Raw genomic sequence first — 23,693 nt, forward strand, 5'->3', positions numbered from 1 at the left:
TCACATTGTAGGATTTTTAATGAACTGATTTTCAAATTATGGTGGAAAATAATTTCTGGCTCTCACAGACCTGTAACGTCTTCTTTAAGAGGCTCCTCTGTCCTCCACTCGTTACCTGTATTAATGGCACCTGTTTGAACTTATCAGTATAAAAGACACCTGTCCACGACCTCAAACAGTCACACTCCAAACTCCACTATGGCCGAGACCAAAGAGCTGTCAAAGGACACCAGAAACAAAATTGTAGACCTGCACCAGGCTGGGAAGACTGAATCTGCAATAGGTAAGCAGCTGGGTTTGAAGAAATCAACTGTGGGAGCAATTATTAGGAAATGGAAGACATACAAGACCACTGATAATCTCCCTCGATCTGGGGCTCCACGCAAGATCTCACCCCATGGGGTCAAAATGATCACAAGAACGTTGAGCAAAAATCCCAGAATCACACAGGGGGACCTAGTGAATGACCTGCAGAGAGCTGGGACCAAAGTAACAAAGCCTACCATCAGTAACACACTACGCCGCCAGGGACTCAAATCCTGCAGTGCCAGACGTGTCCCCCTGCTTAAGCAGTACATGTCCAGGCCCGTCTGAAGTTTGCTAGAGAGCATTTGGATGATCCAGATGAAGATTGGGAGAATGTCATATGGTCAGATGAAACCAAAATATAACTTTTTGGTAAAAACTCAACTCGTCGTGTTTGGAGGACAAAGAATGCTGAGTTGCATCCAAAGAACACCATACCTACTGTGAAGCATGGGGGTGGAAACATCATGCTTTGGGGCTGTTTTTCTGCAAAGGGACCAGGACGAATGATCTGTGTAAAGGAAAGAATGAATGGGGCCAGGTATCGTGAGATTTTGAGTGAAAACCTCCTTCCATCAGCAAGGGCATTGAAGATGAAACGTGGCTGGGTCTTTCAGCATGACAATGATCCCAAACACACCGCCCGGGCAACGAAAGAGTGGCTTCGTAAGAAGCATTTCAAGGTCCTGGAGTGGCCTAGCCAGTCTCCAGATCTCAACCCCATAGAAAATCTTTGGAGGAACTTGAAAGTCCGTGTTGCCCAGCAACAGCCCCAAAACATCACTGCTCTAGAGGATATCTGCATGGAGGAATGGGCCAAAATACCAGCAACAGTGTGTGAAAACCTTGTGAAGACTTACAGAAAACGTTTGACCTCTGTCATTGCCAACAAAGGGTATATAACAAAGTATTGAGATAAACTTTTGTTATTGACCATACAGGCACGTGGAGGCCACACACACTACTGAGCCTCATTTTGACTTGTTTTAAGGACATTCCATCAAAGTTGGATCAGCCTGTAGTGTGGTTTTCCACTTTAATTTTGAGTGTGACTCCAAATCCAGACCTCCATGGGTTGATAAATTTGATTTCCATTGATAATTTTTGTGTTGTCAGCACATTCAACTATGTAAAGAAAAAAGTATTTAATAAGAATATTTCATTCATTCAGATCTAGGATGTGTTATTTTAGTGTTCCCTTTATTTTTTTGAGCAGTGTGTATATATGCACATTATCGAACAAAACACACAATACATGTATAACATGATGTCATATGAGTGTCATCTGATGGAGATAATCAAAGGTTAGTGATTCATTTAATCTATATTTATGCTTTTGTGACTGTGAAATATCGCTCTGTGCGTTTTTCAATTTGGTGGTCATCTAACATAAATAAATGTTGTGTTTTCACTGTAAAACATTTTAAAAATCGGACACGATGGGTAGATTAACAAGATGTGTATCTTTCATTTGCTGTATTGGACTTGTTAATGTGTGAAAGTTAAATATTTCTAAAGAATATTTTTTTCAGCTGAATGGGAGGGGGTGTTCCCTTTTCAACGGGATATCCTGTTGAGCTAAATACTGTGTAGATAAGGACAAGCAATAAGTGGTCCATCATAATAAACTAAACTGTGACTCTGGTACATTCAAACTGCGTGAACACAGTTGTTGTCAAAGCAAGATCTGAACTACACTTAATCACGATTGCATTTTGTGAGAGTAAAATGTCAACCAAGAACACTTTCTGAGTCAAAAGGCAAATCAAGATCTACCACTCAGAAGTGTTTCAACAGAATCTATATGGTGGTTTCCAACGTAGCCTAATAGCCATTATGCTGAGGAGTAGGCGGTTTTATCTCACCAAACATCTGCTTTTTATGTACACAGCTGCTATCCACTGGCAAGCTAAACAATGACCAGCTATAAAAAGATAGAGGGGAGGCACCTACATTTAAACAACAAAACAGACAGAACTGAAAAGAAGCTTCTGACCAGCAAAGCATAGAAAACACACTAGTGAAATGTATTAAAATAGGTTAAATTTGTTTTAACCTATACATTCGGACAATGGGCACTTGAAAAGAGGGATCATCCTACTAATAACCCTAGGCATAGTTATTTAATTTGCCTGCATCAGTTAATCTCATCAAGGCCCAATTCAACAAAAGACAGTGAGAATGACCAACAAATGAAGTCTGAAATGACTGAAATGACAACAGCGCATTGGTTAAATGGGAATTGTCTCCAGGAACAACTGTGTCTCCATGAAGTTTTCTAAAATGAATATTGACTATAATTTTGTCTTTAACGTCCTCTTCAGGATGTAACGCCTTCTCTGGGATGTGAATTATCATGTCACCCTCTCAGTAACTTCATGCAGTGTTAACATCCTCACTGGCAGCCATGTGATGTACCTGGAGTGTATAATAAACTGTCAGGTTAGGGTTGTCTCTAAGTGACTCCAGTCCTGGTATACCTGTTCGCTCCTCCTAGACAGGGAGAGGGAGGGAGGAAAGGATTGAGAGGGACAAGGAATGGGGTGGGGGGGGGGGGGGTGGGGGGGTAGGAAAGAATAAAGGATCATATGTTTCGTCATCAGATACTTTGTACCAAAACAAGACAAGTCTGATGTTCTGTTGTTTATTCTCATTGTTCTGCAGTAGGTAACTCAACAGTCAACACATCTAGAACCCTTCCTAAATCTAGTGGGAGGAACCATGAAGTAATTCTTAAAAATCAACAGACTTGGCAAATACTGTAAAAGACATACAAAGTTCAAAGGCATTACTCTTCTAATTGTCCAACATAAACATTTCATTTGGGCAAAACTGGTTGCAGTGACATCAGGCCGGTTATCAAACTCAGGTGGTCTGTGCAACTCAATACCCCATTAACCCACTGACACAGAGATAAAGCCAACAGTTGTAGACATGAGTGCCTCAACAGCAGCTGTATTACATCTCCTATGTTTATCTGCCTGTAGAATTATTACTAACCTGGTTTTCTGCTGGTTTAATGTGAGTTATCTCTGCATACTGAACGTCATCTTGCTCTCTTTCAGGTGAATCTATAAAGGCAAATAAAGTAAATGAAATATACAGTGTGGGTGGGAGTTACTGACAGATATGCACAAATGCTCATCCCCAAGACAGGTTCTACAAACACTAAGGACTCATGTTACTATTGTAGCGGCATTCGTCTTCCTCTGACGAGGAGTATGAGAGATCGGACCTGTAACTGACAGTTACACTTACAGGTTATGTCGTTGTCTTTTGTTTGAATTGTTTACGTGTCCGCTGTGCGGGGGAAATGATAATACAAGCAGAACTACGTAGCTAATACTGTTGTAACGGGGATCCTTATTGTAGCAACACACTTTTGGAGGGAAGGCAATCCTGCGCTGCGTTAGCTAAGTTTTCATGTCATCGGGTGTAGTTCATAAAGGTTGAAGAGTGTATGTTAGGATGAAGTGTGAATTCATGCCAGGAATAATACGTGTGAAGTTTGATTTCCTCCCTTCTGTAATAAGCAGCCAATGAGGTAATTTTTCCTTTATTCATGTGTTTAATCTGAACCCGTTATAACGCCGGTTAAACTGTTATGTATGTAAGCACTTCAGAGTTATACCAAGCTAATAAGTCACTCGTACGATAAGGTTGTAAGAGTGTGCTTAACTGTATTTTTCATTTACTTTATAGTTCTCACGGAAGGTGACAATTCTGACTAAAACTACAGAATAAAGCCGCCAGTTAAAATCAAGGAACGGTTGTGCTCGTGGTTACTGAAGGGAGCTACAGGACCAATACGCAGCGTGTAAGTGTTCATGATATTTAATAGAACGGAACACTTAATGACAAAAAACAACAAGAGAACAAAAAATGAAACCTAAACAGTTCTGTCTGTTGCAGACACACTAAACAGAAAATAATCACCCACAAGACACAGGTGGGAAAAGGCTACTAAGTATGATTATATATTTTTTTACCCCCTTTTTCATGGTATCCAATTGTTAGTAGCTACTATCTTGTCTCATTGCTACAACTCCCGTACGGGCTCGGGAGAGACGAAGGTTGAAAGTCATGCGTCCTCCGATACACAACCCAACCAAGCCGCACTGCTTCTTAACACAGCGCGCATCCAACCTGGAAGCCAGCCGCACCAATGTGTCGGAGGAAACACCATGCACCTGGCAACCTTGGTTAGCGCGCACTGCGCCCGGCCCGCCACAGGAGTCACTGGTGCGTGATGAGACAAGGATATCCCTTCTGGCCAAACCCTCCCTAACCCGGACAACACTAGGCCAATTGTGCGTCACCCCACGGACCTCCCGGTCATGGCCGGTTATGACAGAGCCTGGGCGTGAACCCAGAGTCTCTGGTGGCACAGCTGGCGCTGCAGTACAGCACCCTTAACCACTGTGCTACCCGGGAGGCTAAGTATGATTCTCAATCAGAGACATCAAACGACACCTGTCTCTGATTGAGAACCATACTAGGCCAAACACGTAGAAAATATAACATAGAAAAAATAACATAGACAACCCAACTCAACTCACGCCCTGACCAACCTAACACAAAGACATAAAAAAGAAACTAAGGTCAGAACGTGACAGTACCCCCCCCAAAGGTGCGGACTCCGGCCGCCAAACTTGAACCTATAGGGGAGGGTCTGGGTGGGCGTCTGTCCGCGGTGGCGGCTCTGGCACGGGACATGGACCCCACTCCATCGTAGTCTTTGCCCGCTTAAGTGGCGCCTTTGGAGCGGCTACCCTCGCCGTCCACCTCGGACTGGGGACCCTTGCAACGGGTCCCGAATAGATGGGAGATACCGGCAGCACCGGACTCTGGAAGCGCCAGGCTGACGGGCGGCTCTGGCAGCTCCTGGCTGACGGGCGGATCTGTCAGCTCCTCACTGACGGGCGGCTCTGGCAGCTCCTGACTGACGGGCGGCTCTGGCAGCTCCTGACTGACGGGCGGCTCTGGCAGCTCCTGACTGACGGGCGGCTCTGGCAGCTCCTGGCTGACGGGCGGCTCTGGCAGCTCCTGACTGACGGGCGGCTCTGGCAGCTCAGGACAGACGGTGGCTCTGGCAGCTCAGGACAGATGGGCGGACCTGGAGAGAGGAGACGGAGAGAGAGCCTGGTGCGTGGGGCTGCCACAGGACCCACCAGGCTGGGGAGACCTTCAGGAGGCCTGGTGCTTGGAGGAGGCACCAGATGGACCGGGCTGTGGGGGAGCACTGGAGCCCTGGTGCGCAGCCTTGGCACCACTCGTCCCGGCTGGATCACCATTTTAGCCCGGACCATCCAGAGTGCAGGCACAGGTTGAACCGGGCTGTGGGTGAGCACTGGAGATCTGGTGCATACCACTCGCACCTCTCCCTTAGGCTCAATACCCACATTTGCCCGGCACGGGCAGAACGCAGGCATAGAACGCACTGCACCCTCCCAGTGCCTCGGAGACACAGCACGCGATACCCTGGGCCAAAACGGCGTACCGGAGACCAAACAAGCTGGGCTGGGACAACACGCCCTGGCTGGATGCCCACTCTCGCATGGCCCTGGCCTATAGCCCACCGGGCTATGAGCGAATACTGGCGACACCGTGCACTTGACCGCATAACACGGTGCCTGACCAGTACTGAGCATCTTCCGTTAAGCACGAGGAGTGGGCTCAGGTCTCCAACCTGACTCTGCCACACTCCCCCCCCAAACAATTTGGGGGCTGCCTCTCGTGCCTGTCGTGCTGCCGTGCTACCTCCTCATATTGCCGCCGCTCAGCTTTTGATGCCTCCAGCTCTGCCTTGGGGCGGTGATATTCCCCAGCCTGTGCCCAGGGTCCCTTTCCGTCCAAAATCTCCTATTATGTCCAGGAGTCCAGCTATCGCTGCTGCCCGATACCATGCTGCTTGGTCCTTGGTTGGTGGGTGATTCTGTAACAGCATTCGTCTTCCTCTGACGAGGAGTATGAGAGATCGGACCAATGCGCAGCGTCGTGAGTGTTCATGATATTTAATAGAACGGAACACTTAATGACAAAAAACAACAAGAGACCAAAAAAACGAAACAGTTCTGTCCGGTGCAGACACACTAAACAGAAAATAATCACCCACAAAACACAGGTGGGAAAAGGCTACCTAAGTATGATTCTCAATCAAACCTGCCTCTGATTGAGAACCATACTAGGCCAAACACGTATAAAATATATAATAGAAAAAGAACATAGACAACCCACCCCAACTCACACCCTGACCAACCTAACACAACGACATAAAAAAGAAACTAAGGTCAGAATGTGACAACAATGGATTCCTGTGTCTGTGCTAACTGTCGTTTTGGCACCAGAGAAGCTACAAAGTAATGATTGTCAGAGTGTGCTTGTGTGTGTGTGCTTTATCAACATTTAGAGAAGTGGTCTTGTGTGTGTTCTGCTTTATCAACATTTAGAGAAGTGGTCTGAGACAATGCAACTGTCTGACCAAGCAGAGGAAGTGTGGAAGATACACCACTTCAATTGACCTGCATCTGTTGTTCAGGCAAACATTTCCTACATTTCTAAAACACTATCCATGATAATTAAAAAAGGTTGTGCACAACATGTTTTGAATTTGACAAGGAGAATGACCTCACCCTGTAAAAAGCTAAATACCTGCATGTGAGTGTCCGAATCTCCTCTTCTTAAGATACATTGCAAGACCAACAAGTCCTGAGGCAACCAAATTGCAGATCACAGCAATAATAAGATGACCTCGAGTCCTCTCATCACCATCTAAATTAAAAAGAGAGAAAACAATATTTTAATTAAAACATTGTGTTTCATAAAATGAGCTCTACCATACTTATTGTTTCATATAGAAGTTGGTATTGTCTGGATATCTGCAAAGTAACATTGCTACTGTACATGTGTTTACCTGTCACCTTGAAGGGATCACTCTCTATACAGGAATGTGGAACAACAGCTGTCTCCTTGCTGACTGGGTTGGCAGCCTCACATCTGTAAGAGTCTCTGTTCTGTTCATCCACCTTGAGAGGTAGAGAGAGGGTGATGTTGTGGTCAGGGCTGCTGGTCTGGTTGAGTATCTCCCCCCCTTTGTACCAGGACAGGGTCACCTCTCTCCCGTTCTCCACAGAACACACAACACTACAGGAGATGTTCTCATGGACTGTCACCTGAGGTTTGGACAGAACATCTGGAAGACAAATAATGAAAAAATGTGAATTAGTGAAATGGATCTTATCTTTAAAGTAGCAAAGAGCAGTTGCTACATTCATTTTTGGACTTATAAATGAATGAAATGTACCCATTGATTCTTGAAGAATATTTATAAATGCTTCTTGAGCTTAGAACCCATAAAAAAGTTTTACTCCGGTGTTTGTAAACAAAGAAATTGTAAACAAACACTATCTATATACACACTATAATGTTTTACATGATGGCTGATCAGTCCTTGAATCCATAGCTCGGTCAATGAATTTGAGAGTGGTTACAGTTCTCCAGACCCATCCCTCAGCTTTTAACCAAACCAAAAGGTGATAGCTTTAGTATTGTTTCTACTGCTGATTGCCACTTTAATGATTTTGTAATTTACAGCACACACACACACACACACACACACACACACACACACACACACACACACACACACACACACACACACACACACACACACACACACACACACACACACACACACACACACACACACACACTTACAGTACACAGTCAGCTGAAATGTATGTGTTGTCTTCTCTTGAGCTCCATCTGTATTCTCCACAGTATAAACCCCAGAATCGTCTATTTGTAGATCTGACAAAGTGAAGAATCCAGTGACATTGTTCCAGTGAAGGTGGTTTTTAAATCTCTTCACAAGGTTGGTTTTACTTTGTTTACCAGGGTACACCTGTGCAATACTGCCAAGGTCTCCATAAAGTAAACTGCCAGAGTTCAACACCCTTTCTGGAAAATAGAAAAACGTTCCCACGATGCCATTCACCTGCCGAGTCTGAGGTTGGGCTGAATGCTGGGCTGAGCAGAGTACTGTGGAGAGAAAGAGAGACTCAATATCAACGCATTGACTTAAATATCATAGTTATTCTCGAATAATATAGCAATGTAGCAAATTGCAGATTTTCTTGATAAAATGTGTCCAAACAGAATTAACGTTTTCTAAACAATTAACATGCAGCCCAAAACTGAAACACATTGGCCAAAATGACACATTTAATTTGCAAAATGCATTAAGACTCTCAAAACATTAAATACATGACACAAAATTAACTACCTCCATCAAAACATACAACTTGTTATCTAATGAAAAGTTATTTCAATAAATCGTTACACGATGGCCCAATAAATACTAATTACAACTATCAATATACTCTAACATGGTTAACCCTCTTTCATATTTCTGTGCCATTTGTTGATACTATAATCATAGTATGCACCATAAAAGACGAGTAAATATATTATCACAGCATGGGTTGTATTATTTTTTCCTAAAATTATTTAACCAAAGATGACCAATACAGAAAGAATGTCACTGAAGAGCATGAATATGTTGTCCTTCACAAATGCAGTGATGCTGTACAGTATATACAGAGAATCAAAAAATAAAATACACCAGGCTATAAAATCACTGCAAAAACAAAGCAATGTAGAAAAGGCAACACCATTACAGTATACACTCCATTTGGTCCATTCATGTTTTCATCAACATCACCCTGGATCTTTTCCCTTGCAATTCAGTGAGGAAAACATCTCCTTGCATGGCTTGACAGTCCTCTGCAGTGATTGCCATATAACCGGTTTTCTTTCTATCTAGTAGGGACATCTGGTCATGTGGATGGTAATTATAAACGTTCCACCTCCACACATCTGAACCCCTCTTCCTCTATGGGCCCCTCTACCTCTCCTCTGTCCTTGCCCTCGGCCTCTTAATTGGTCCATTCTTGCAAACAGTAAGTCAGAGGTGAGTGATCTCTATAATGCATGAATAAGGACTGATTGCTCAGTGAACATTGTGTAAAGAAGTGTGCACGTGCGCAGAAGAAGTTCACATTCACGGGAGAAATTTGTATCAGCTGTCACCAAATGTTAAAATGTTAAAACATTTTGCGTCTTTTGTAATGAGTTGTGTTTACTGTTTTGCAAAAAAATGCGCTGAGCATTAGCTTTTTGTGTGAAAGCAACGAGTAATGACTTACAGTTTTACAAAAAATAATACTCTTGTGCTCATTAGGTTATGAGGGAGTTCCATTAAAAGTTTAATTGAAAGTGTCCTAGCCACCGGGAAAAACTGTAAAGGCCTGATGTGATGGTGACAGTTCGGAAAGAAAGTATACTCTCACAGAAAATGGTTCCAAAAGGGTTCTTCGGCTCTCCCCATAAGATAACCCTTTTTGGTTCTAGATATATAAAAACAACTTTTTGGTTCCAGGTCGAACCCTTTTGGGTTCCATGTATAGCCCCCTGGGGGTAAGGGTTGTACCGGGAACCGGGTCAACGGGTCATCCTATGGGGACAGCTGAATAACCCTTTTATGTTCTGGACAGCACTTTTCAGTGTAGATACTGAAATTAAGGTCACATGGAAGTAAAGACTATCTCAGCAAATTCTTATTCGGCGGTTAATGGCACAATCACTGAAATGCCATCGTTGTAAAAGAAATCACAATCCTTTATTACCTTCTTTTTTCGTACCTTTATTTTGACAGTGAAATCACATTGAGACTAAAACCAATTTTTTTCAAGAGAGCCTTGCATATGCACAAATTATACAAAATGTACAACCTGAACTGCCCTAGAGGCCCCAGAGCATCATGGTGCAGAGCGCTGCAGATCATTTCATACATGGGGCGCAAATAAAATGCAGATTTACTTAATTCCGTAGTGATCCACGGGACCTCGAGAGTTAGCCATCCCTGTGTTCGGGTCTGGTACTCTTATGTCTGTAATTTAAAAATGAAAATGGGGCCCACCAAAACGTAGCGCCGGTAACATGGGTCATATCTTTTGAACGGTAAGAGCTAGAACCAAGACGTTTTCTCTCAGGATAAGATTGAGACTTGGCTCCACCGAAACTGGCTATGAAATGCAGTTAGGAAAGTGAGAGGAATGAGCAAGACTAGAAACTCCTACTGCTATACACAAGCAACCTACTGCTATACACAAGCAACCTACTGCTATACACAAGCAACCTACTGCTATACACAAGGAAGAGAAAAACAGATGTAGACTGTGGCATCACTATTTAAATCAATGCTGCTATTGTTTTTAATTTTGTAAAGCACCTTGTGCAGAGACAATTTAGGGATGTCTCGTTTTAGTAAACTGAAATAAAAAATATTTTAGCTGATAGTTTGTTCTTGGTCTATTTAGGCAGTTAATTGCCACTGATGAATATTTGGAATGTTTGGAAATATTTTAGTCACTATTTTTGCTGACAAAATGAACACTGATCCAAACAATTGACCACTTAATAAAATACTTGAAAGTACTACTTAAGAAGTTTGTTTGGGTAACTGTACTTTACTTGATTATTTATATTTTTGACAACTTTTACTTTTACTTCATTACATTCCGAAAGAATATATATATATATATATATATATATATATATATATATATATATATACATTGTATATATATAATTTTTACCCCATACATTGTCCCTGACACCCAAAAGTACTATTTTTACATTTTGAATGCAGGACAGGACAATGATAACATTTACACACTTACCAAGAGAACATCCCTGGTCATCTCTACTGCCTCTGATCTGATGACTCACTGAACACATGTTTAGTTTGTAAATGATGTCTGAGTGTTGGAGCGTTCCCCTTGCTATCCGTACATTAAAATAAACAAGAAAATGATGCCGTCTGGTTTGCTTAATTGAAGAAATTATTTATACTTTTACATTTGATACTTAAGTATATTTTAAAAAAAATACTTTTATACTTTTACTCAAGTAGTATTTTACTGGGTGACTTTCACTTTTACCTGAGTCATTTTCTATTAAGGTTTATTTACTTTTACTCAAGTACTGCTTAATATACATCCAGTGATGCTGCCGAGATGGTGCTATGTCTTGTTCAGAAACCTGACTGATGAACATTAAGATTAGATTTCGTAGCAAGCAAAGATCTAAGCTGACAGTTGATTAGAGATTCAACAATTTCGTCAAACTGGTTCTTGACTAAAAATACTTTCAATGAAAATGTTAATTCTTAATTTGTGTCCGGGAAACCAACCCTAAATGCCTATATTGACATGGTGCTCTGTGTTTTTTTGTCTATTTGTTGTCATACTCATCCAGGATAAGCAAACACTGACATGAGAAAAAACAAAGATCAGAGTATAGCTTTATGGACTGTTTAATAAAGTGTTAAAACAAAACATATTTTGTAAAAAACAACTATTTCATCGATTTTGCGAGTGTCGGAAAACACCACAGACTGTTATGTTAGGCTATAGGACTATGTTTAATAATCAACATAATCACAAAAATACGTGTTCACGCATTATAACGGTCAGAACATACAGTAGTCCTATAACATAATAGAGAAACACATTAATCTTAGTCAAAATTGACCAGGACAAAAGAGGACAAAAGATATTTGCATGCATTACTTGTTACAGCAACATATAACTTCAGAACTGGCCGAAATATATTTTGTACAGGCTAAAGGCAGCGGTATGATTTAGTTTATATTGTTAGGGACAGATACAATATATACAGTGCTCTCCACTAATTTTGGCACCCTTTGGCAAATATGAGCAAAATGGGCAGTGAAAAAACGTCTTTATTGTTTATCCTCTTGGTCTTTCATTTAAAAAATCACACAAATCCAACCTTTAATTAAAGTAGAATAATTGAAAGAAAAAATACATTCTTATCATAAAACAAATATTTTTTTTCTCAAATATAGAGTACCAGTCAAAAGTTTGGACACACCTAGTCATTCAAGGGTTTTTCTAGATGACTAACTCATGAAGCTGGTTGAGAGAATGCCAACAGTGTGCAAAGCTGTCATCAAGGCAAAGGGTGGCTACTTAGAAGAATCTAAAGTATAAAATATATGTAGATTTGTTTAACCCTTTTTTGGTTACTACATGATTCCATATGTGTTATTTCATAGTTTTGATGTGTGTTATTTCATAGTTTTCACTATTATTCTATAAATGGGCATATTCAACCTTTGAACTATGTTCTTTTAACCATTTCCTGATTTGTGCAGCCCAGCAACATTTTGTTGCACAACATTACTGTATTCTCGGGTCTTTCCCATAGCGATGGATAAATATGGGAACTTGGCCTGTATATCACCTCCTATTTATACCCCGGTGAAACAGGAAGTCATGGCTTACCACTTAAGCTTTCCTAATCACTCAGGTGAACTTAAAAACATAACATATGAAAGGGAATATACTTCAGTTAGATTTACTCATAAGAATTTCTAGGGGTGCTTCATTGCCTGTATCCGCTACGGATCCGCAGTCAAACGACCACCCCTCATCACTGTCAAACGTTCCCTAAAACACTAATCGACCTGGCCCGGGTATCCTGGAAGGACATTGACCTCATCCCGTCAGTTGAGGATGCCTGGTCATTCTTTAAAAGTAACTTCCTCGACCAGCACAAAAACATCCTGTGGCGGACTGCAATAGCATTGAATAGTCCCCGCGATATGCAACTGTTCAGGGAAGTCAGGAACCAATACACGCAGTCAGTCAGGAAAGCTAAGGCCAGCTTCTTCAGGCAGAAATTTGCATCCTGTAGCTCCAACTCCAAAAAGTTATGGGACACTGTGAAGTCCATGGAGAACAAGAGCACCTCCTCCCAGCTGCCCACTGCACTGAGGCTAGGTAACACGGTCACCACCGATAAATCCATGATTATCGAAAACTTCAACAAGCATTTCTCAACGGCTGGCTATGCCTTCCGTCTGGCTACTCCAACCTCAGCCAACAGCTCCGCCCCCCCGCAGCTACTCGCCCAAGCCTCTCCAGGTTCTCCTTTACCCAAATCCAGATAGCAGATGTTCTGAAAGAGCTGCAAAACCTGGACCTGTACAAATCAGCTGGGCTTGACAATCTGGACCCTCTATTTCTGAAACTATCCGCCGCCATTGTCGCAACCCCTATTACCAGCCTGTTCAACCTCTCTTTCATATCGTCTGAGATCCCCAAGGATTGGAAAGCTGCCGCAGTCATCCCCCTCTTCAAAGGGGGAGACACCCTGGACCCAAACTGTTACAGACCTATATCCATCCTGCCCTGCCTATCTAAGGTCTTCGAAAGCCAAGTCAACAAACAGGTCACTGACCATCTCGAATCCCACCGTACCTTCTCCGCTGTGCAATCTGGTTTCCGAGCCGGTCACAGGTGCACAGGTGTACTAAACGATATCATAACCGCCATTGATAAAAGACAGTACTGTGCAGCCGTCTTCATCGACCTTGCCAAGGCTTTCGACTCTGTCAATCACCACATTCTTATCGGCCGACTCAGTAGCCTCGGTTTTTCTGATGACTGCCTTGCCTAGTTCACCAACTACTTTGCAGACAGAGTTCAGTGTGTCAATCGGAGGGCATGCTGTCCGGTCCTCTGGCAGTCTCTATGGGGGTGCCACAGGGTTCAATTCTCGGGCCGACTCTTTTCTCTGTATATATCAATGATGTTGCTCTTGCTGCGGGGAATTCCCTGATCCACCTCTACGCAGACGACACCATTCTGTATACTTCCGGCCTGTCCTTGGACACTGTGCTATCGAACCTCCAAACAAGCTCCAATGCCATACAACACTCCTTCCGTGGCCTCCAACTGCTCTTAAACGCTAGTAAAACCAAATGCATGCTTTTCAACCGTTCGCTGCCTGCACCCGCACGCCCGACTAGCATCACCACCCTGGATGGTTCCGACCTTAAATATGTGGACATCTATAAGTACCTAGGTGTTTGGCTAGACTGTAAACTCTCCTTCCATACTCATATCAAACATCTCCAATCGAAAATCAAATCTAGAGTCTGCTTTCTATTCCGCAACAAAGCCTCCTTCACTCACGCCGCCAAACTTACCCTAGTAAAACTGACTATCCTACCGATCCTCGACTTCGGCGATGTCATCTACAAAATAACTTCCAACACTCTACTCAGCAAACTGGATGCAGTTTATCACAGTGCCATCCGTTTTGTCACTAAAGCACCTTATACCACCCTGTATGCTCTAGTCGGCTGGCCCTCGCTACATATTCGTCGCCAGACCCACTGGCTCCAGGTCATCTACAAGTCCATGCCTAGTAATGCTCCGCCTTATCTCAGTTCACTGGTCACGATGGCAACACCCACCTGTAGCACGCGCTCCAGCAGGTGTATCTCACTGATCATCCCTAAAGCCAACACCTCATTTGGCCGCCTTTCGTTCCAGTTCTCTGCTGCCTGTGACTGGAACGAATTGCAAAAATCGCTGAAGTTGGAGACTTTTATCTCCCTCACCAACTTCAAACATCTGCTATCTGAGCAGCTAACCGATCGCTGCAGCTGTACATAGTCTACCGGTAAATAGCCCACCCAATTTTACCTACCTCATCCCCATACTGTTTTTATTTATTTTATTTTCTGCTCTTTTGCACACCAATATCTCTACCTGTACATGACCATCTGATCATTTATCACTCCAGTGTTAATCTGCAAAATTGTAATTATTCGCCTACCTCCTCATGCCTTTTGCACACAATGTATATAGACTCTTTTTTTTCTACTGTGTTATTGACTTGTTAATTGTTTACTCCATGTGTAACTCTGTGTTGTCTGTTCACACTGCTATGCTTTATCCTGGCCAGGTCGAAGTTGCAAATGAGAACTTGTTCTCAACTAGCCTACCTGGTTAAATAAAGGTGAAATAAAAAAATAAAAAAAATTGTGGCACATGTTTCGGAGAGAAATATTTATCACATTTATTATACATTTTTTCTCTCAATAATTTTACTGATTTTTGTGAACATTTTGAATGAAAGACCATAAGGATAAACAGCAACAACAAAACAATTCACAGCCTATTTTGCTCATATTTACCAAGGGTTCCAATATTAGTGGAGGGCACTGTATACCGAAGTAAATGCTATGATATACCATTAGCTAGAGCTAGGCAAAAGTTGTCAAACATTAGCTTGCTAGCTCACTAACAATTCACAGCCTGTTTTGCTCATATTTACCAAGGGTTCCAATATTAGTGGAGGGCACTGTATCCCGAAGTAAATGCTATGATATACCATTAGCTAGAGCTAGGCAAAAGTTTTCAAACGTTAGCTTGCTAGCTCACTAACTTTAGCTATTATTTTTGACTCAATCACACTAGCCCTGAATCAAACAATGAAACAAGCGTCCAAACTATTAAAGAGATATATATTCCGACGTAATGTGAGCTTTTATTAGTCAGTATAGCAAGTAACGTTATTGATCTGTCAGTTTCCCCAGCTAACTCCCTACTTTTCACACTGACACGGTATAAACAGCTCTACAGGCTTCACTGTCATGGTGCACAGTCAGTACACAACACTATGCTCATCATGTCTTAGCAGGATGAGATGGTGACAGGTGTCCCAGCAGGGTCAGACAGCCAGGTAAGATCTGTCTATGGAGCTCATGTGAATTTTGCAATATATTATAACAATCAGTGAATGGGTACAAAGTTCCATCTTGAGTTGATGGGTAGGCTACTGTCTGTGATCTGGGAATAATGGTACTTTCAATTATTGAACAATTGATTGTTTTCTTGGATAATATAATGTATAAATGCACACCAAGGTAATTCTTTGTCATGCCTCATCTGAGCAGTATCAGATGGTGACAGGGGACTCAGCAGGGTCAGGCAGTCAGGGAAGACCAGTCTGATACTGCGCAGAGGGGAGCTTTTGCAGATACAACACTTTTATCTCCCAGTGCAGCAAACACTGGACAGGCACGAAGCTTCAAGATAAAAATAATTTTAAAGCAGTCAGACAAACCTCTAAAGTTGATTTCCAAACTGTATCATGGGTTGATAGTGGCTTTTCCCGATGACACAAAACATGTCAAATAAAAATGTGTGGAAGACCAGGGAGACACTATTGATGATGATGAATGGATACAGATATGCCCACTCATGTTCATATAATCTCAGACATAAATGACTGCAGTTTAAAGATCATCCATAGAATGTACTACAGTGGAAAGAAAAAAGTGTGTGAACCCTTTGGAATTACCTGGAGTCTAATTCACAACAATACACAAACACAGTCTGCTTAAATGAAGGATCAACGACATACCCAAATCTAACTGCCTGTAACTCAGGCCGTGATGCAAGGATATGCATATTCTTGGTACCATTTGAAAGGAAACACTTCAAAGTTTGTGGAAATGTGAAAAGAATGTAGGAGAATATAACACAATAGATCTGGTAAAAGAAAATACGTAGAAAAAAACAACCGTTCCTTTGTATTTTTTTATTCATCTTTGAAATGCAAGAAAAAGGACATGATGTATTATTCCAGCCCAGCTGCAATTTAGAATTTGGCCACTAGATTGCGCAGTGTATGTGCAATGTTATAGACTGATCCAATGAACCATTGCATTTCTGTTAAAATAATTGTATCAAGACATCCCAAATGTGTGTAATTTGTTTATTAATAACTTTTCATGATCAAAACTGTACACTTTCCTCAAACAATAGCATGGTATTATTTCACTGTAATAGCTACTGTAAATTGGACAGTGCAGTTAGATTAACAAGAATTCAAGCTTTCTGCCAATATCAGATATGTCTATGTCCTGGGAAATTTTCACGTTACTTACAAACTCATGCTAATCGCATTAGCCTACGTTAGCTCAACCGTACCTTGGAAGGGACACCGATCACGAAGCAGTTAATCTCTTCTGAGATGTCTTTTGTTCCAGGCATGGTTCACATCAGGCACATCAGCAAACTCACATTTTGTGAGTGTTTTTATAGGGCAGGGCAGCTCTAACCAACATCTCCAATCTCATCTCAATGATTGTACTCCAGGTTAGCAGACTCCTGATTCCAATTAGCTTTTGGAGAAAGCCTAGGGTTTTTCCAACCTACACTGTGAATGTTTAAATGATGTATTCAATATAGACAAGAAAACAACAATAATTTGTGTGTTATTAATTTAAGCAGACTGTGTTTGTCTGTTGTTGTGACTTAGATGAAGATAAGATCGAATTTTATGACCAATTTATGCAGAAATCCAGATCATTCCAAAGAGTTCACATACATTTTCTTACCACTGTATATGCAAGTTAAACTGAATATCATGCATTCAGAAATTGCATTATTCTGCTGGAGGTGTAAAGCACAAAAATATTTAAACATGTTATTGTCTTGTGTAGGGTGGATGAATTCTGGCAAAGAGTATGTTCTTTTATCTCAGCATGTCCACATATAGTGCCTGTTTTTGTTTGCTTTGAAATGTTGATACTGGAGACTGTTATCAGAAGAAACTGTGCAACCTAGCATTTATAGCGGCTAAGAAATGCATTGCCATTAATTGGAACGTTGGTTATCCTCCCACAATGTCACAATGGATGGCAGAAATGTCAAGTTATGTATCACTATATTTGATTTATTACACAATTAAGGGTATACTGTGCAACTTTCATAACGTCTGTATTCCTTATATGGAATACTGTATGATAAATGGAGTCTGTATTGAAAGCATGCCCACATCAAGGGAGATACCCATTTAGGCAGGGCTGCTCAGTCTTGGCCCTTGGGGTCACTCTGGCCTTGGCCTATCACACCTGAAACCAATAATGAATGGTTGTAATCTTAATGAAGGTTAAAAAAAAGGGCGCTGAATAATTTTGCACGCCCAATTTTTCAGTTTTTGATTTGTTAAAAAAGTTTGAAATATCCAATAAATGTCGTTCCACTTCATGATTGTGTCCCACTTGTTGTTGATTCTTCACAAAAAAATACAGTTTTATATCTTTATGTTTGAAGCCTGAAATGTGGCAAAAGGTCGCAAAGTTCAAGGCGGCCGAATACTTTCGCAAGGCACTGTACTAGACGTTCACATATTAACTATCGGCTGGATTCAGAGGGCTAAAGAAATGGTTTATTTTCAAATGATTGACACGCCTGTAACAGACCATAGAGCTATTCGCATACACGTGTGAATATTGCCCTGTAATGATAGTCAATGCAAAGCTTCATAACAGAAATTGAATAGCTTCATATTAAAACATGAAATAGTCAAATTTCACTGGTTTAGTAATACATTTTTGGAATAAAGCCCAGAGAAAAAGTGAATATAGGACAAACTGGGAACTTCTAAAGTTTGAAACTGGTTAATATTTAAGAAAATATAGCAGTGATCTTGCAAAGACCAGAAAGATAGAAGAGGAAAATGGTACATAAAGAAATACTTCACTCTTCCAGAGACCTCCTAATCGTCTCTCAGATACGGATAAAGCTAAGTTAGTTAGATTAAATTGACAAGGTTAAGGCAAGAGGTGCTTCATTCAGATCAATGAAAAAATGGCTTGAAGAAGGAGAGCAGAACTCTGCTTATTTTTTCAGGCTGGATATATTTAACTCTAACAGTAACACTACTCAACAGTTAAAGGGAATGATATGATCTCTGATGTCCCTATGACAATTGACAACTTCTGTGCCAATTTTTACAGGAACTTACAGTACAGTGAATAAGTATTTGCCCACTTTCTGATTTTCTCTATTTTTGCATATTTTTGATACTGAATGTTATCAGATCTTCAACCAAAACCTAACATTAAATAAAGGGAACCTGAGTTTACAAAAAACAACAAAATTCCCTTGTGTGTAAAAGTAATTTCCCCCTTACACTCAATAACCTTTAGCTGCAATGACTGCAACCAAATGTTTGTATTTTTTTTATTTCACCTTTATTTAACCAGATAGGCCAGTTGGGAACAAGTTCTCATTTACAACTGCGACCTGGCCACGATAAAGCAAAGCAGTGCGACACAAACAACAACACAGAGATACACATGGAATAAACAAACATACAGTCAATAACACCATAATAACACAAATGCTTCCTGTAGTTGTTGATCAGTCTCTCACATCGCTGTGGAGGAATTTTGTCCACTCTTGCATTCAGAACTGCTTTAACTCAGTGACATTTGTAGGTTTTCAAGCATGAACTGCTTGTTTCAAGTTCTGCCACAACATCTAAATTGGGATTGAGTCTGGACCTTGACTCAGCCATTCCAAAACTAAAAATGTGTTGATTTAAAACCATTTTCATGTAGACTTGATTGTCTGTTTCTGATAATTGTCTTGCTGCATGACCCAGCTGCGCTTCAGCTCACAGACGGATGGACAGACAATTCTCTGATACATAGCATAATTTATGTTTCCTTCTATGGCAAGTCATCTAGGTCCTGAGGCAGCAAAGCATCCACAATCCATCACACTACCACCTGCTTGACTGTTGGTATGAGGTTCTTACTGTGGAATGCAATGTTTGGTTTTCACCAGACATAATGGGACCCATCTCATCAAAAACAACAACTGGAAGCACTTGGATGATCATCAAGACTCTTGGAAGTCTACCTTCATATCACTCCCCAAAAAATTTACAAATACAAAATGATGCACTATTTGTGCATTGTTTGGACACAGATTCCCACATTAGTGTTTTCATTGCATATTTACCTGAATTAACTTTAAGAAACACGATTTTGTCCAGTCTTTGGTTTGAGGATCATGTGGTGGGCTATGAATGCCTAGTTTGTTAATTTAGCATAGCAGATGCTCTTGTATTCCCATGCCATACTCATAGTCAACACAAATCTATTTTGTAATAACAATATCATGGAATAAAATATAATAAATTAGTAGATAGTTTCCTGAATGTAAAAAAAGTTATAAGTGCATATTGGCCTACCTTATGATATGCGGCTCTGTGTTAATAAACAAATGTCTTTTTCTCAAATTCTACGATTTGGTACTTCAGATGTAACTGGTTCATTATTACACTGTTAGCACTGTTCCTAACTTAGACTATCCTCTTATTTAACAGCCTGTATTGAAATCACAGCCTCTCTGGTGCTGTAGCATGCGCTCATTCAGTCTCTTGCTCTGGTTTGATATTACAATATTCTGCTTGTCTCCAGTCATGTAAAATGAAGTAGAATTGCATAAATGTGTTTATAAATGGCCATTTCTTCTCAGAACTCAAATAAGATGATAGATTCATGCAGTGCTTTTATTATAATGGAGATCTTTTCCCCTCTACCCTTGTCCGCGGCGGAATGTAAATCAACAACCTTCTGACAACTTTGGCATGTAGGCTAATGCTTACAAAATGAAGAACAGCTTCTAAAACTGCATATCTAAAGGCTCTGGTCTGTCCTAGGATTGAGGGTAAACGGTAAGCATGTTCTCTGCTATCCACTTTGTTTCATTTTGGGTACAGGGGAGGGTCACTTGTCTCATTTCAAACGGTCATGGAGTGTAAAAATATATTTTACTGAAGGGTCATCCATATTCATTTCAGAGAGGTCCTATTTTCTCCAGGTATCCCTCATTATAAATACCTTACAGTCCCTTAACAGTTCACAAGCACCTCAGTAAAGAAACTCAAGACAGATCTGACAGACCTGAAAACCCAAACCTGAAAACCCACATCATTTCCTTCTTACACTACATCTTAAATACTTTGAGGGCTTGTTTCCCAGACACATACAGTGCCTTGCGAAAGTATTCGGCCCCCTTGAACTTTGCGACCTTTTGCCACATTTCAGGCTTCAAACATAAAGATATAAAACTGTTTTTTTTGTGAAGAATCAACAACAAGTGGGATACAATCATGAAGTGGAACGACATTTATTGGATATTTCAAACTTTTTTAACAAATCAAAAACTGAAAAATGTATTATTATTAATATATCTTTATGTTTGAAGCCTGAAATATGGCAAAAGGTCGCAAAGTTCAAGGGGGTCGAATACTTTCGCAAGGCACTGTATTAGGCCTAGTCCTGGACTAAAACCCTGTTTTAATGGAGATTCTACATTGTGCATACTTTTTAGTCCAGGGCTTAATCTGTGTCCAGGAAACAGGCCCTGAATGTTTGATCTACGGGGATTCTTCATTTAGTTGATGGACCTACAGTATGCTCATTGTCCTTCAATCATACAACACCATGGAGGAGATTCCCAACTCTAGTTCTTATCATGACAATAATGTTTTAAAACGTCATACGAAACATAAACATAGTTGTTCATGTTACAGTTTCAGAAATGGGGAAGTTGTTTAAGAGCAGAACTTTAGGCAAGTTGGACAAACATCTAATGCAGTGAGTTGATAAGATCTTGTTACCAAGAGGAAATGCTCTCTCTTCTCCATCCTGAACACAGAGGGGAATGACTTGTGTGAGCTCCAATTTTAAAAAAAACTTTATTTAACTACGCAAGTAAGTTAAGAACAACTTCTTATTTTCAATGACGGCCAAGGAACAGTGGGTTAACTGCCTGTTCAGGGGCAGAGCGACATATTTGTACCTTGTCAGCTCAGGGGTTTGAACTTGCAACCTTCCGGTTACTAGTCCAATGCTCTAACCACTAGACTACTCTGCCACCCCTTCAAGCCTAACATTCAAATAAGAGGCAAATTGGTTGCAGTCAAATCATTAGTCCCAGAGAAACAGATAAAGTCACCTTGAGTTACTCCATTTGATCAACTTCGCTTTCTCTATGAGATACAACAGAGTTTGTCTGCACAATTTTTTTCCACACAACTGTTAGTTATGTTCGCAAATGTAATTACTATGTCTGCAGGCTTGGCTACCTGATGCTTTATACAATGTTTATGGGACTTCCACTGTTGTTCCAGGCGTAGCCTACACCCTCAAGTTACACAACTGATAGAAAAAGGAGGCATCGGCCCATTTGCTAATGTTGTAGGGAGTTTTATGTGCAAAAGCATTTACACAAGCATAGCTGCAAAAAGCAGTTTGATGGTGGGGGCTGGGCGCTGTCTTTGTTCGTTTTTTTTTCTTCTTTTTTATTTTTCAGGGGGTGTTACAGCACCACTACTTCCTGTGGCTATGTTCACACCTCCATGGTGTTGTATGATTGAAGGACAATGAGCATACTGTAGGTCCATCAACTAAATGAAGAATCCCCGTAGATCAAACATTCAGGGCCTGTTTCCTGGACACAGATTAAGCCCTGGACTAAAAAGTATGCACAATGTAGAATCTCCATTAAAACAGTAGCCATCAACGCTTGTGAACATAGCCACAGGAAGTAGTGGTGCTGTAACACCCCCTGAAAAATAAAAAAGAAGAAAAAAAAACGAACAAAGACAGCGCCCAGCCCCCACCATCAAACTGCTTTTTGCAGCTATGCTTGTGTAAATGCTTTTGCACATAAAACTCCCTACAACATTAGCAAATGGGCCGATGCCTCCTTTTTCTATCAGTTGTGTAACTTGAGGGTGTAGGCTACGCCTGGAACAACAGTGGAAGTCCCATAAACATTGTATAAAGCATCAGGTAGCCAAGCCTGCAGACATAGTAATTACATTTGCGAACATAACTAATAAGACTAATAAGCCTACATGTATAGCTTACATATATATATATATATATATATGACGTTTCTGTATCACATGGAAAAATATCTAAATGTGTCACACATGATATTAACACAGCTGTCTCTAGTCTCAAGTCTCCACAACCACAGTCACAATAATCAAGGGGCACATACCGAAGATATGCAGCAGCGTCACCTTCAGTTTTCTTCTTTGAGAAAACAGCATTGTAGCCTACAGTCCATACAATCATCCAACTGGTTCCACTAAATCATCTTCAAATAACATGACATATTCTGAGATACTCGACAAGAGCGCCCAGACATTGACGTTGTTAGTTTAAGCTTTCCCAGGGGCCGGGTGGGTGGAGTTTAAATTTGAGAGACAACTACAACTCCATCTACAGTTGTATTTGCTTTTCACAAACAACATAAAAAAGAGGAGGGGCATGGAGGGAGATATTATCCTGTTATCCCAGCGGCATCCTTGGTGGTGTAGCCAGGAGTCTTTGCTGTGTTTTTCAATATGATGAAACTGCATCAAAGGTAACACCTGTTAATTTGTCTCTGAAAAGAGTGATTGTTGTTGAATAATTGTTGAATGTTGAGTGATGGTGGATGAGCATCACATTTCGAGGCAGAGAACAGAGAGAGAGAGAAAAGTCAGAGAGCTAGAGAAGGGGGAGAGTGAGGGAGGAGGGAGAGAGAGAGAGAGGAGGGAAAGCGAGAGAGAGAGGGGAGGGGAGAGAGAAAACAGCCAGGAACACTCTAATCATTCTTGATTAAACATTTTTTTTTATTTTT

The 23,693-nt window shown here is 41.0% G+C and overlaps 1 protein-coding gene and 1 long non-coding RNA gene across 3 annotated transcripts in view; one reads left to right on the forward strand and one right to left on the reverse strand.

The window, feature by feature from the left end:
• LOC115137276 (uncharacterized) lies at positions 1–23,302 on the reverse strand. The gene is made up of 6 exons (XM_029673491.2): positions 23,067–23,302; positions 8,023–8,346; positions 7,220–7,498; positions 6,958–7,077; positions 3,307–3,377; positions 1–2,799 (listed from the first exon to the last, which is right to left on the reverse strand). Exons 1-6 carry the CDS (start codon positions 23,116–23,118, stop codon positions 2,683–2,685), a joined length of 963 nt encoding a protein of 320 aa, XP_029529351.1. The 5' UTR covers positions 23,119–23,302; the 3' UTR covers positions 1–2,682.
• LOC135574011 (uncharacterized) overlaps positions 23,073–23,693 on the forward strand; it is a 19,211-nt gene continuing 18,590 nt past the window's right edge. The window contains exon 1 of one of the 2 annotated variants that reach the window (XR_010465125.1): positions 23,073–23,435. This is a non-coding gene — a long non-coding RNA (uncharacterized LOC135574011). The remainder of the gene's footprint in view (positions 23,436–23,693) is intronic. The other variant, XR_010465126.1, reaches the window with a different exon arrangement.

The sequence above is a fragment of the Oncorhynchus nerka genome, linkage group LG11 (assembly GCF_034236695.1).
Source record: "Oncorhynchus nerka isolate Pitt River linkage group LG11, Oner_Uvic_2.0, whole genome shotgun sequence".
Classification (NCBI taxonomy): domain Eukaryota; kingdom Metazoa; phylum Chordata; class Actinopteri; order Salmoniformes; family Salmonidae; genus Oncorhynchus; species Oncorhynchus nerka.